General features: G+C 45.4%; 1 protein-coding gene across 2 annotated transcripts in view; it reads left to right on the forward strand.

Annotated features, from left to right (window-relative positions):
* Cep89 (centrosomal protein 89) overlaps window positions 1-14,862 on the forward strand; it is a 44,711-nt gene that overhangs the window by 23,631 nt on the left and 6,218 nt on the right. The window contains exons 10-17 of one of the 2 annotated variants that reach the window (XM_031386200.1): window positions 225-275; window positions 703-786; window positions 3,040-3,143; window positions 6,554-6,669; window positions 9,899-10,079; window positions 10,508-10,675; window positions 11,625-11,766; window positions 12,384-12,440. In XM_031386200.1, the coding sequence (XP_031242060.1) occupies window positions 225-275; window positions 703-786; window positions 3,040-3,143; window positions 6,554-6,669; window positions 9,899-10,079; window positions 10,508-10,675; window positions 11,625-11,766; window positions 12,384-12,428 (891 nt within the window). In that variant the 3' untranslated portion in view covers window positions 12,429-12,440. Of the gene's footprint in view, window positions 1-224; window positions 276-702; window positions 787-3,039; window positions 3,144-6,553; window positions 6,670-9,898; window positions 10,080-10,507; window positions 10,676-11,624; window positions 11,767-12,383; window positions 12,441-14,862 lie in introns of those variants that run through there. The other variant, XM_031386199.1, reaches the window with a different exon arrangement.

Below are 14,862 nucleotides of genomic sequence, written 5' to 3' on the forward strand. Positions count from 1 at the left end.
AAAAAAAAAAAAAAAAAAAAAAAAAAAAATGTTCTATAGGTTTCCTTGTTATCGTTCTTAGAGGAAGAGAGTGTTACTCTCAAGCACTTCCAAGGTCATTTTACATGCTTTTGCACACACGACTCCAGACAGAGTAGGACGATGCCTCTTAGGATGCCTACCGCACAGACTTCAGAGACAGTGTAGCTGGCCAACCTTGTCTTGGATGTGTGCTTTATTTTCAGAGTTCTCATATCGAAGGCCTCCCATCCAAGGGCCCCACACCCCCCTGGTTGGTAAGTGAAATTTATTCTATTCTTATTTATTTATTTGATATTTTGTTTTAGTTTTTGTTTTGAGACAGGATTTTTTATGCAGCGCTGGCTGTTCTAGAACTCACTCTGTAAAACAGCTGGCCTTGATCTGGGTATACCTTTGCCTCCTGAGTGCTGGGATTAAAGGTGTGCACCACCCCTGCCTGGCTAACTGAAAGTTATTTAATCTCAGGCCCATATTCTCTGGCTGTGTCAAACTACTAAGAACCATGCCAGAATAAGTGTGTTATCTCGCCCTTTAAAAAACAGATGAGCCACGTGGTGGTGGTGCACATCTTTAATTCTACACAGAGAAACCCTGCCTCGAAACACCAATAAAGAAGAAAGAAAGAAAGAAGAAAAGGAAAAGAGCTATATTAATCATCCTTTCCTCCACTGTTCCACCTAGGTGGATATAAAGTACCTCTCACCACTCTTGCTGGCTTATGAAGACAGAATGAAAGAGAAGGACCAGCTCAGCACCACCCTGGAGGTAGGTGGGCAGGTATCTCAGAGACAGGCTCTATCAAGTAAGACCACTCAGACGACAGAAACAACCCAAAGATAAATGTGCCTAATACAGTTGAAGGAAAGAGGGGAGTGTTGGGAGGCGGGGAGGAAAAGAAAAGTAAGGTGGGAAGAAGGAGGAGTATTTGGCAGAGCATGATAGGTGGGCGGTGCTAGGAGGGGTCTGCAGGGGTGTGGTGGCTTTGCAGAGTCTGCAGGGGTGTGGTGGTTTTGCAGGGTCTCCAAGGATGCGGTGGGGTCTGCAGGGATGTGGGGAGGTCTGCAGACATGTGGCTTTGTGAAGTGGTGGTTTGGGAGAGGTAGCCCCATGTGAGTGGAGATCTTGAAATGCAAAGGAGGAGCAGTGGGTAGAGCATCATCCCTGACTCTGCAGCTGTGGACACCAGAGCAGATGCTGGGCAAGTGGAGATTATATTTAGGGCATTTTAAGGAAACTTGACACTCCTTGTTCCCAGGAAGCCCTGACCCCAGAGGTATATCATGATCGGGTTGTTGGCAGTATTAGGAAGAAGGATTTGTGCATTCTGTGTGTTCACCTAGTTCCTGAGAATGCCAACCATTCCAGCTGTAGATGGACCAGGCCTGGGCATCATCTACTACCAGGGCCCTGTGTGCCTCACACACACTTCTGAGGTCTCCTGTTGGCCAAGTAGGTCTCTGTATTGGAAGGATCCTGAGTGGGATAGGTCCTTTAAAAAGTCCAGCAAGCTCATCCTCAGACATGCATCCCATTTCCTGCTCTATCCCATGAACCTTAAGATTTATTATTAGTGACATTGGGTTTTTTAAACATTTATTTATTATGTATACAGTGTTCTGCCTGCGTGTATGCCCACACATCAGAAAAGGGTAGTAGATCTCATTATAGATGGTTATGAGCTACCATGTGGTTGCTGGGAATTGAACTCAGGGCCTCTGGAAGAACAGTTGGTGCTCTTAACCTCTGAGCCCCCTGGACTTTGGATTTTTTTTTTAATTTTTTAATTTTTATTTTATCTATCTATTTATTTATTTACTTATTTGGTTTTTTGAGACAGGGTTTCTCTGCATAGCCCTGGCTGTCCTGGAACTCACTCTGTAGACCAGTCTGGCCTTGAACTCAGAAATCCACCTGCCTCTGCCTCCCAAGTGCTGGGATTAAAGGCATGCACCACTACTGCCCATCTTGGACTTTGGATTTTTAAGAGCATAAATTATCTTGAATTCACTGACCAAAAATCAATAATTAAATTTACATTTGGGTGCTCTTTTAAAGTCAGGGTCTTCCCACATTTTCTATAAGAATCTGTTAATAAACATTGGAGGCTTTGTGGGCCAGGTAGTTTCTGTCCACAGATGCTCAGTCTGCTGTTGTAGCAGGTTAGCAGCCCTAGATGGCATGCCAGTGATGGGTGGGACTGTGTTCCAGTAAAACTCAACAAAAAACAAACAGCTGTCCGTTGGCTTCAGCTCACCAAGACAGTTATAAACAAACAAACAAACACATAGGCAGCACATGAGTGTGTCCTGGAGTGAGGGGAGAGGAGGGAAAGTTGCAAGCATGCCACTGTAAGAGATTAACACTTGGGGGGACATAGCTCCTGCCTAAAGCGCACACAGCCCTAGGTTCATCCCAGCACTGCAGATTGGTGAACGAGACCGTTTCAGTGCATCCCTGAAGAAGTGTGGACACCCAAGGTCTGCCCAAGACACCAAGTGCCAGCTGGGACACCACAGTGAGGCTCAGGTCAGGAGCCCATATCTGCCAAGCTGCATCCATCAGGATGTCTGGCTGACCACACTGATGCCACTGAGCTGGGGGGTGTCTGCTGCATACAGGCAAGGTTAGGAAACCCCTGCACCAACACCCTCCCTTGTCCACTCACAGAAGCTTTTGTCTAGGACCAAAGGACCTAACACACTTTTTAACTTAAAACTCCAGTTTACTTACAGAGCAAGTTACAGGACAGCAAGTTACAGGATTACACCGAAAAACCCTGGTTTGAAAAAGTGACATCATTAGTAGTCGACTACTTAAAACCCGAAGTTCTTTGTCCCAGTGCACATCGACACTGGGGTGACTTGGATGTTCTCTCAGGAAACGGTACCCATGAGGACACGTGGGGAGGGGCTCAGGTACCTGGTGCTAGAGCACCCCTCTGCCCTCCGCCCACTGAGCAGTGCATCGAAGCTGAGACTTTGTGGGTGTGTGTGATGACATCCATGCTTCTTGTTTCAGGAGGAAATGAAAACCTTTAGGCTGCGAGTCCAAGAAGTCGTGAAGGAAAATGAAAGCTTGCACCAAGAGTTAACTAAGAGAAGCCTCGTCACCATCGAGGAATGGCAAGTGGCATCTGCTAATTTACAACACAGCAGGAACAGGCTTCATGACATTACCAAACAGAAAGGCACTTTGGTTTTTAAAAATTACTACTTTAGCCAAACTCTACACAACTCAGTGAACCTCAGTGTAGTGAGAATAGGCATTTGGGACAGAAGCTTGGATGTATTTTATGCAGTTACCCACCAATCAAAACCAAAAACACCAGGACAGAATTAGAACAAGAAAAACCATTAGCTTTCTATCTCTGTAATAATTCATGCCCACTCCATGCAGTCACATGTTAATTTTGGTGTGTCTTGGTTTTACTCGGGTTTACAAGGTTTTCAAATAGTAAAGTGTATAGATTGGTTTTGTTTTGTTTTTGGTTTTTGGTTTTTCGAGACAAGCTTTCTCTGTGTAGCCCTGACTGTCCCAGAACTCACTCTATAGATCAGGCTAGCCTTGAACTTACAGAGATCCATCTGCCTCTGCTCCCTAGTGCTGGGGTTAAAGGCACCTGCCACCACCACCCAGCAGTTTATAAACATTTTAAAAAGGGAGAATCTTTAAGATAGGAATAAAATACAACCTCAGTAAACTCTTCTACATTGGATTTTAAATTTTTCATTTTTTTTTTTTTTTGAAGTGCTGAGGAAGGAGCCCAGGGACTCAGCTGTACCACTGAATCCCTAACCCCAGCTTTTGAAGGCAGGTTGTAATGTAGCTCTAAACTAACCTTGATCTCTGAAGTCCTAAACCTTTCTAAGTGCTTGGCTACAGGCACGTTCCACTGCACCTAGCTTTAAGTGGATATTTTAATGATGATTAATTTCCGGGGGCACACCAGGTATATGGTAGTGCAACCTTTAATCCCAGCACTCAGGCAGAAGCAGGAAGATTTATGTGAGTGGAGGCCAGCCTGGTCCACATAGGGAGTTAGTTCCAGGTCAGTGAACCCTGTCTCAAAAACAAACAAAAAGGGTCTGGAGAGATGGCTCAGTGGTTAAGAGCACTGACTGCTCTTCCAGAGGTCCTGAGTTCAATTCCCAGCAACCACATGGTGGCTCACAACCATCTGTAATGGGATCCAATGCCCTCTTCTGATCTGTCTGAAGATAGCAACAGTATACTCACATACATGAAATAAATTTTTTAAAAAGTTAACAACAACAACAACAACAAAAAAGAATTAAAAAACAAACAAACAAACAAAAAGAAGACAAAAATTTTAAAATGTGGCCATGGGCCTGTAGCTCAGTGGTAGAGCACTTTGCTCCCAACCAAGGTCCTGAGTTCAGTCCATAAGCATTGCAAACAAAGTAAAAATAAATGAGTAAATAAATAAAATTTCAAAATAGGAAAATCTCAAACAGGAAGCCCATTTGCTTTGCCTGTTTGCATTTCTGTTCTGAGGCAGTGTGTCTCGGGCAGTTACCACTAGATGGCTTGGGGACAGGAAGGCCGGGCTAAGGCTGCTCGATGAAGTGTCCACTCTCCTGCATTGTTTCCAGTGCTACCCTGTCTCCACAGCCCTTGCACAGCCTGTTCGAAGTGAGCAGAGCCTGGGCTCTCTGGGCTCTGGCCTCACCCATCCTTGTCTCTTCTGCCACCTGGTGCTTTCTGCCCTATGGTACATTGTGTTTGGGCAGTAAACACCTGTACTGGCTGGTTTTGTGTGTCAACTTGACACAGGCTGGAGTTATCACAGAGAAGGGAGTTTCAGTTGGGGAAGTGCCTCCATGAGATCCAGCTGTGGAGCATTTTCTCAGTTAGTGATCAAGGGGTTAGGGCCCCTTGTGAGTGGTGCCATCCCTGGGCTAGAAGTCTTGGGTTCTATAAGAGAGCAGGCTGAGCAAGCCAGGGGAAGCAAGCCAGTAAGGAACATCCCTCCATGGCCTCTGCATCAGCTCCTGCTTCCTGACCTGCTTGAGTTCCAGTCCTGACTTCCTTTGTGATGAACAGCAATGTGGAAGTAAGCCAAATAAACCCTTTCCTCCCCAACTTGCTTCTTGGTCCTGATGCTTTTGCAGGAATAGAAACCCTGACTAAGACAACACTTAATGGGGCAACATTTATGATCCTTGAGCTCCTCCCTGCAGCAGTTTTCAATTTTGAAAGTTGAACTGATATATGATTTACAATGCCCTACATAAATAAGTGGCTTTCTCATGGGAAAAGTGAGGTTGGGGTATGTTTATATAGTTTTAAGACACTATTTCAGAGCCATCTAATATGTTGGGGGTTTTCCCTGGCTTGTTTTTTTTTTTAATTTTTATTTATTTATTTTATGAGTACACTATAGCTGTCTTCAGACATACCAGAAAAGGGCATCGGACCCCATTACAGATGGCTGTGAGCCACCATGTGGTTGCTGGAAATTGACCTCAGGACCTTTGGAAAAGCAGTCAGTGCTCTTAACCACTGAACCATCTCTCCAGCCCCCTCCCTGGCTTGTTCTTAATATTTATTACTTTATTTTATTTACCATCCCATCCCACATCTGGGTCCACACCTTTTCTGTCTTTCAGAGATAACAACAAAACATTATTATTATTATTATTTTAATGGTCTCACTGGTAGTCCAGATTGGCCTGCAACAGAACTCCTCCTGCTTCAGTTTCTCAAGTGCTGAGGCTCTAGGCTAGTTGCACCATACCTGGGGTTTTGTTGTTGGATTTTAAAGGTTGGTTATTTATTTATTTATTTATTTATTTATTTATTTATTTAAAAAAATATTTTTAAATGTGTGCGGTTATTTTGTCTGTGTACCATGTGAGTACCTAGTGTCCTTGGAGACCAGAAAAGAGCATCAGATGCCCTGGAACTAGAGTTACAGATGGCAGTGAGCTGCTATGTAGATGCTGGGACTGGAGCCCAAGACCTCCAGTAGAGCAGTCAGTGCTCCTGACCATCGAGCCATCTCTCTAGCCCTTTATTTCTACTTCTTCGGAGATCCGAGTCTCACAATGTTGTCTGTACTTGCCCTCAAGTCCTGGACTCAAGCAGTCTCCCTGCCTCAGCCTAAGGAATGCTGGGACTTGTAAGTGTGGCTACCATAAGCAGCAGCTACTGATTATGAATGAATATGAGTGTCAAAGTAAAACAGGACCTTCCAGCATCCAAAAATGTCTTGTGGATTGCAGAGCAGTTATTTGGGTGCAGGGATTGGATGCTTCAGTGTAGGAAGCAAACTGGCCATTTTGAGGCCATCTCACCTGAGTATCATGCAAAAGCAGTCCCCCTCTGCCTTTGTTGGGATGTTAATTGTCACTGCATGCAGTAGCTGATTTGTCTGTCATCACTCAGGCATCACTACACATGGCAGCATTTACTGTGTCACTAGCACACGCCCAGGTGTTGACTCACTGTGGCATATTTCTGTGATCTCTCAAACCTGAGGATAGTGTTTAATCTTTTGAATCAATTGCAGGAGGCAGCTTCAGACTCAAGCAGAGCTGGTTCTAGATGAGAACAAGCTGTTGATAGAGCAGTTGGAGATCCAGCAAGCAAAAGCCAGGGACACCCACCAGGCGCACCTCCAGGATGGTGAGTGACCGGTCAGGGCTGCATATTCCAGAGTTGTAGGTTGGCGCAGCCACTGTGTTTTCACAGTTGATCTGCAGTCAGCCCATGTGTTCTCAGATCCCTCATAGGGTCAGCCAAAGTGGCTTTAGGGTAGGGTAGCTCCTGAGAGTTAAAGAGGTTACAGAATGAAGTGTTTGAAACAACCCAACATCTCCTTACCCCAGATATTTATTAACTGCAGAAGAAAGTAGAACTTTTCTGTTTCCCATTCCCCAGCGTCTCCCACCCACTTCATGCAAGCAAGCACTTTTGCATTGAGTTGCAGACAGTCTTAGTCACTGTTCTATTGCTGTGAAAAGACACTGAGACCAAGGCAACTCCTATAAAAGAACACGTGTAATTGAAGGCTGGCTTACAGATTCAGAGATTAGTCAGTCGTCATCATGACGGGAAGCATGGTGGCATGCACGTGGTGCTAGAGCAGTAGCTGAGAGCTTTATGACCTGATGCACAGGCAGGAAGGCAGGCAGACAGACAGACAAAGACAGAGACAGTGAGAGACTGGGCCTGGCATGGACTTTGGAAACCTCAAAGCCCAGTCAACACCTCCTAATCAATCCTTTCAGATAGTGTGACTCCCTGGTGACTAAGCATTCAAATATATGAGCCTATGGAGGCCGTTTGTATTCAGATCACCAGACATCCCTAACCCTAGGGTTCTGAGACAGGGTCTGCTCTGTAGTCCAGGTTGGCTCAGAATGTGCCATCAAGCCCAGAGTGCCTTTGAAATCACAGCTCTCCCACCTGTACCTCCCCAATGCAAGGATAACAGGTGTGTACCACCACTCCCAGGGCTAAGGACATCAGAGGTTAAATCTCTGTGGTTCTCTGGGACTTCCCATGAGGATCCTTTCTCCCAGTGTGTCTCTTCCTAGAGCCACCATAGCAATGACGGTGGTCTTCAAAGTGAGCCAAGTTAATAGACTTTTTTTTCTCTTGTTTTGATTAAAACCAAATATGAGCCCCCCCAAATAGTGACACACTCCCCACTTTACTTTTTGAAGATAGGAGTTACAGGACAGGAGTCTTAAACAGGCTGTCTGGCCCCATCCCTGTGAGCCTCCCTACTTCTGCTATGCATACACTGAAGAGGTCACTACCAGCCTCTGTTGCAGCTGAAGCTACTGAGCCTGGGTTCCAGGTGCCTGACAACCAGGCTGTGTTCACAGAGTCCCGAGGGAAGTCCCTCCATGAACTTGCTACAGGAACCCTGGAGGCCCAGGCCCTCTGACCTATAACTGAGCTCACTCACCATGTACTTTCCTGGCCTAGCTGCTCACTCTGTTCTACTCTGAGCTGTCAGAGAGTGGAGGGTTTTAAAGCTTTACCCCATGATGATACCCAGCGGCAGTGTCATGGTGTGCCCAGGGAATATCTCATTAGTGTGTTGTGTATGCTCATCCTGAAATTCTTTCAGTTATAGACAAATCACAACACATGCTTGCATATCTATGTATGATTTGACACTGAAGTCTTTGGGAAGTGAGTTCCTTGAGGATTAGATTCATGTCTCATTAAATATTGCAGTGAGCCATAGCAAAGTCTTAAGGTACTCAGAGGGGATGGGCTACACATAGATGAACAGACAGGAACACATACACACATTGGATACCCAAATACATAAACTTGTAAGTCCTTATATAAAATGCTGTGGTTTCCACAAAAAACCTACACAGATCCTCCTGCAAGCCAAAAATCAGTTCTAGATTACAAAGCCCAGCATTATATGAGTACTATGTAAATAATCAGGACATGTCTAGGTTAGCATGATAAAGAAGAGTCTATATGTTTTGTATAGATGCAGGCTCTGCTCCCCCCCCCTTGTGTGTGTGTGTGTGTGTGTGTGTAATCCAGAGGCTAGCCTTGGGTGTCATTGCTTTCAAGCTTGTTTCTTGAGACAGTGCCTCTCACTGGCTTGGAGTTTGCCAAGTAGGCTAGGCCATCTGTCTGGTTCCCTCAGTGCTCCACCTGCATCAGTGCTGGGATTACACGTGTGCACCACAGTGCCTGGCTTTCTTTCATGGGTTCTGGGGAGAACTTCAGTCCTATACATGCAAGGCAAGCCTGAGCTATGTCATCGTCCCCAGATACAAATATTCTCCCCAGTTATTTCCAGTTTCCAGTCCACAGTTCATTCAGTGAACTGTGGAATCTGCAGATGTGGAGAGTTGGTGTCATGTGTATGAATGTTAATGTTAATGTCATGTTAACTGAATGCTTAACACAGGGGAAATAATTTCTGTGTATAAGGCCTTTGGTATTAACTTAAAATTCTCCAGAGAATTTTTCTTACAGTTTTTTCTTTTATTGTTTTTGTTTTGTTTTGTTTTGTTTGTTTTTTGAAACAAAGTCTATGTGGCCTCAAAAGTCACTCTTCAGTTAAGAATGAGCTTGAGCCTCTGATCCTCCTGCCTCTGCCTCCCAAATACTGGATGGCAGCCATGATCCTCCAAGTCCCCTTGTTCTGTTTATTTTTGTATACAGTTCTAGGGATTGAACACAGGACTCCATGTGTTCAATACAAGCCTTTATCAGCTGAACTACATCCCAGGTATTGAAATCTCATTTTTGTAAGTTGACTGATTTTTGTTTTTAGTAATTAATCTATGGCCTTGTGCAAGCTAGACAAACACCATGGCATTGAGCTACATCTCTATATCCTTTTTTGTTGTTGTCATTGGTTTTGTTTTTGTTTTATGCTTTTTCAAGACAGAATTTTTCTGTGTGGCCCTGACTGTCCTTAAACTCGCTTTGTAGACCAAGCCAGCCTTGAACTCAGAGATCTAACCCCCCACAGGGCGGCCCCTTCTCCTCCTTTTTTCTTTTTAACACAGATTTTTTTTTTTAAGATTTATTTATTTTATATGTACAAGTACACGGTGGCTGTCTTCAGACATACCAGAAAAGGGCATCGGATCCCATTCCAGATGGTTGTGAGCCACCATGTGGTTGCTGGGAGTTCAACTCAGGACCTCTGAAGAGCAGTCAGTTATCTTAACCACTAAGCTATCTGTCCAGCCCTCCTTTCTTTTTTAAAGACATGTTTTTGAGTTAGGATTTCACTATGTAGCCTATACTAGCCAAAGCTTGTGATCTTCCTGCCTCAGACCCTGAGTGTATCACCACGCCTGGCTAATACTTATATTTTAATCAGTCTTCTGTGCCAAGTCTTTATCTTGTTGCTTTCCAGTTTCTAAGCTGACTAAACAACTTGTGCTCCTGGAGGCAAAGACTCAGGACCAGGAAAAGCAGCTCATGGAAAGCAAGGAGCAGCTGGAGAGCTTACAGGTCAAATGCCGAGAGCTCAAAACACAGCTGGATAGCAAGATCGCAGTGGATGTCCACACATCAATTGTCAATGAACTAAAAAGGTGAGGATGTCACGTCTCTCCAAGCTCGCTTGAACCCTCTATATGATCCGTGCAGTGTGGACAGAGGTTGCACAACTTCTGTTTTATTTTTGTTTTGTGGTTGCTGCTCTTTGTTCTTTGGGTGTCCACCAGGGCCTGGAATCTGGTCACCAGTCATCTGCTATCTTTTAGTCCCACTTGGTTTTACATGAGTACACCGCACCCATGGTACACTGTACACAGGGTGTACTGTGCCCACAATACTGTACCAACAACACTCTAAGTGGTGTACTGTGCCCACAACACTGTACCCATAACACTCTAAGTGGTGTACTATGCCCCAACACTGTACGCAGGGTCCCCTGTACCTAAGGTGCAGTGTGCACAGGGTGCACTGTACATATGTGTGTGCCACTGTACCCATGTGTCAGTCATTTCTTGTCTTTCAGCCAGTTGCAAAAGGAAGCAGAGAAAGACAGTGCTGAGATGGAGGAGCTGATGGTGAAGCTGACGGCCCTACAGGTGCAGAAGAAGAGCCTGCTTCTGGAGAAGAGCAGTTGGGCCACCAGGAATAGAGCACTAGAGGCTGAGCTGGAGCGCACACGCAAGGCCAACAGGTACCTGTGTGTGTGTGTGTGTGTGTGCACATGCAGTTCATTTCCTTTTTATCTGCATTTTATTTTGTTTATCTTTTCTTTGTCTGATGGGGCAATAAAATGGAAAATAATAACCAAAGGGACAGATACCAGAATATCAGTATAACCAAAGCTTTTCTGTAGACCTGTAGTTCTCAAGTCTGTGGTTCAGATATTGATAACCACATGGCAGCCCTGAGCTCTAGATGTCTCCCAACCTCTCCAAAGCCTGTGTTCCCATTGCTGCACCACAGTCTCCTTTCTTTTTACTTCTTTTTTTTTTTTTTTTTGGTTTTTCGAGACAGGGTTTCTCTGTATAGCCTTGGCTGTCCTGGAACTCACTCTGTAGACCAGGCTGGCCTCAAACTCAGAAATCCACCTGCCTCTGCCTCCGCCTCCCAAGTGCTGGGATTAAAGGCGTGCGCCACCACCGCCCAGCTCTTTTTACTTCTTTATTTTTGCTTTTAATACATATACATTTATTTATTTATTTATTATTTTTGGAGTATCTTTTATTTTTTGATAATGCCATGCATGTACATATACATTTGATCTTGATCATCCCTTCCACACTTACACACATACACACACACACACACACACACACACACACACCAGCACATCTTTTCCCACCTTTGTATCTGTATCCCATTTTCAAAAATATCTTTTAGAACATAAGTCAAAAAGTTAGAAGAATATTATTTAATTGGCTCATTTATTGCTAGTCATTTTGTGAGTATATATATGTGTGTGTGTATGTATGTATGTATGTATGTATGCATGTATGCATGTATGTGTATATTCTGGTTTTGTATACATATATTCATTCTGCCCAAGCCTATGCTCACAGGTTTGGGTTTTTTTTGTTTTTTTGTTTGTTTGTTGTTTTTTGTTTGTTTGTTTGTTTCCCACCACTGGGGGCCCTCTGCAGTAGATACAAAAAGAAAATTGATGTCCTCAGAAAGCAAGTAGAAAAAGCCATGGGGAAGGAGATGTCTGCTCACCAGTACCTGGCAAACCTAGTGGGCTTGGCAGAGAATGTCACCAAGGAACGAGACAGTCTGAAGTATTTGGTGAGTTTCTTCACTTATATAAACTTAAGCTTCATATGCAAGTGTGACTTTAAGACTATTTTTTAGCAGTCTCTCTCTATATACATATATATATGAAAAAATTAATGCTTTAGTATATTAACCACACTTCCAAATTCTCCAAAATTTTATCTTTTAACCATGGGCAAGAATTATTTATTTATTTAGAGACAAGGTATTGCTGCATAGACAAGGCCGGCCTCAAACTTGTGATTCTCCTACCCTAGCCTCCCAAATACTGGGATTATAGCACAGGCAAAACATGTTTTAAAGAAAATCAATCAGAAATTCTAAATTAAAGCACACTTTATTTTAGAAAGTAAACTATGTGGTGCTCATGTCTGTCACACAGCAGCGGGGCAAGGCATCTGTACATCCCCTTCAGTCACTGCCTGAGCAACTCCTACCTGCACAGGCATCCCAACAATCACAGGCCATGCTGGGGGTGCAGTGGGGTCATCAGTGCATGCCCCGTGTGTGCAGGGCACTGGGTTAGGTTCCCAGCACCGAGGGAGGGCTCAAGCAAGCCTCCCAGTAGGTAGAGATCACCCCAGGCATGGTAGCAGGGAAGGGAATTAAGTCGATTATCGGTGTCCTAGATGCTGGAGAAGCGCACAGCCAGCACGAACCTGGCACGGTTCTAGACACCTCCACACTGATTCAAAAAGATGTCCGCAGCAGATTGTGTGGTCGGAGAAGACAGCTGCTCTCTGTGTCAAGCCATATGCGTTCAGAAAGGTCTGGTAGATTTCCCCAAGCTCTGACAGTGAGTTGACTCCAAGGGGCGGACTTCCAGGTGACGTTTCTTACAAGCCTTCTTACTTATTTGAATTTCTCTTCAGTGTGTTTTGGACACATCACACTCCCCTGCGTATAAGCATGCATGGGCTTTCTATGTCTCAGTTGTCAGCATGTCAAATTAGAAGGTGGAGGTTAATGAGTGTCTTGACAGAGACACAGGGGGAGCATCATGAAAGGTGGAGATGAGGGGAGGAGGGGCTGTCAGAAGTGCTGGGAAGTTCCTCCCCGGGCAGTGGGTAAAGGTCTTAGCCCTTGCTTATAGAATAGTAGAGGGGAGTTGAGAGGCTGTCACTACTTACTTTTAATAAAACAAATGCTAATTGGATGTGTCTTGATATTGTCTGTACTCAGTGTCACAAAGGATTTTTGTGACACTAGCTGGCAGGGCTCCAGCAAGTCTCACTGTACATTACTGGCAGTTTAAAATGTAATGGATTATGATTATGATTATGCAGGGGGGAGTGAGTGTCCATGTGTGTCACTGCACATGAGTGGCAGTCAGGTGACAGTTTCTGTTCCGCTGGGTACTCACTGAGCCATCTCATCGGCCCCATCACAGGCAATTTCTAAGTCCCTCCTGACTCTGACCCAGTGTGATTAAAACCTTGAAGCCACTCAAATCTGATTTTGGAGGCTCCTGAAAAGTTGCTGTCCTGGCCGAAAAAGTGCTGAATGTGCTGGTGTTTCCTGTCACTGCACTAAGCACCTCTTCCCACCATGTGCCCACTGGGCTGCTGAGACAGGAAAAGCCTGTTGGAAGTTGCAGAGCACAACTGCTCATCTGGAGTACCTTCCAGGCCTCCCCACAGGGCCACAGTAAATCTAAATCCCTGTCTCCAGGGCGGACTCATGGGGACCCCCGTCCCTGGGATCCCCAGTCCTTGGTGGTGCAGTGGAGATTCTTTCCGACTTTAGACGGCCCCTTTAGGCCCACACCTCAGCTTTGCAGATCGGGCATGGAAACACAGTGGAAGCCACATACTCTGTGGATAAATGTTTAAAAGCTGCAAATTTAGCCAACTTTGTAATGCCTGAGAGCCAGACCACTGAGTCAGCACTGCATGTGGGCAGAGGTGCTGTCCTGTGCCTGGCTCCACTTGTCAGCAGGACCTCTGATATCCCAAGACCTATGGCCACACTGGGGAGGAGAGGGATGTGGAAGCTGGCGGGGCACTCAGGGTGTTGTATCATCTACACGGGGTGAAACTGGCTTCCCTGCTTGTCACATCGCTCCTGGTCTCCTGGGTCTCATGACCCTCCCAGCCTTTAGGAAAGGCCTCCACTCAGCTCTGGATAGTGACTGCTGATGCCCAGGGTCACGAGTTACTCTGCAGCTCCCCTCCCCATTAGCTTTCATGTACTTCCATTTACACCCTTCTGAGGGAGACATGGTGGACTGAGGTGCCGACATGGTAGTTGCCCTCTGGATGCTTCTTCCTGTGTCTGGGGAAAGTTGTTTAACTTTCTCTGTCAGATCTTTCCTTTCTAGAAAATCCAACTGCCACCTTAGGCTGCTGTAGGAGGAAGGCATCCCATACCATAGCAGCTGAAGCCCTTAATGGTGTGTGGGAGCTTGTTTCCCATCTGGGTATTAATGCAGACTCCCTCTTGGATATACTGTCTGTCATATTGGTCTGAGAAGAACATCATGTGTTTGTACTTTTCCCTTATGTATTGCTGTGATCAAGTTTCTCAAGATACAAGCTTGCTTTTTAGCACAGTGCTTATTCCTTGAGTGCCATTGAAGGAGCCATGACCAAGGCTACTTATGGACAGAGTTTGGCTTGTCTGTGGTTTCTGAGGGAGAGTCTGGCAGCAGACAGCCAGAGCAGGAAGCTGGGAGATCACGCCTCACCCACATACAGGAAACAGAGAGTGAACTGGAGTAGGGTGAGGACATAAACTCTCAGAGCTCACACCAAGTGACATACTTCCTGCAGCAAGGCGCCACCTCCTAACCTTCTGTAACTTCCCCAACTAGGAACCAAGTTCAAAGACCTGAGCCTATGAGGGATTGTTTCTCATTCAGACCACCACAGGAGTGTTATGTCCGCTAGAAGAGGGCAGTGCTCTCAAGTTCTAACCAGCCAGGTCTGAGGGGCTCCAGATCCTCCTTTTCTACCCAGGAGAGATGCCCAGTGTGCTCTTCTCTCCGTGTTGGTCCTTAGCCCTGTCCAAGCTCTGCCCACAGCCCCCCAGGGAGGGAAGGGGCCCAAAGCGGGACAGGCAGAATTAGAATTAGAAAGGGTAGATAGTGCGTGTGTGTGTGTGTGTGTG

The sequence above is a fragment of the Mastomys coucha genome, unplaced genomic scaffold (genome assembly GCF_008632895.1).
Source record: "Mastomys coucha isolate ucsf_1 unplaced genomic scaffold, UCSF_Mcou_1 pScaffold21, whole genome shotgun sequence".
NCBI classification, from domain to species: Eukaryota; Metazoa; Chordata; class Mammalia; order Rodentia; family Muridae; genus Mastomys; species Mastomys coucha.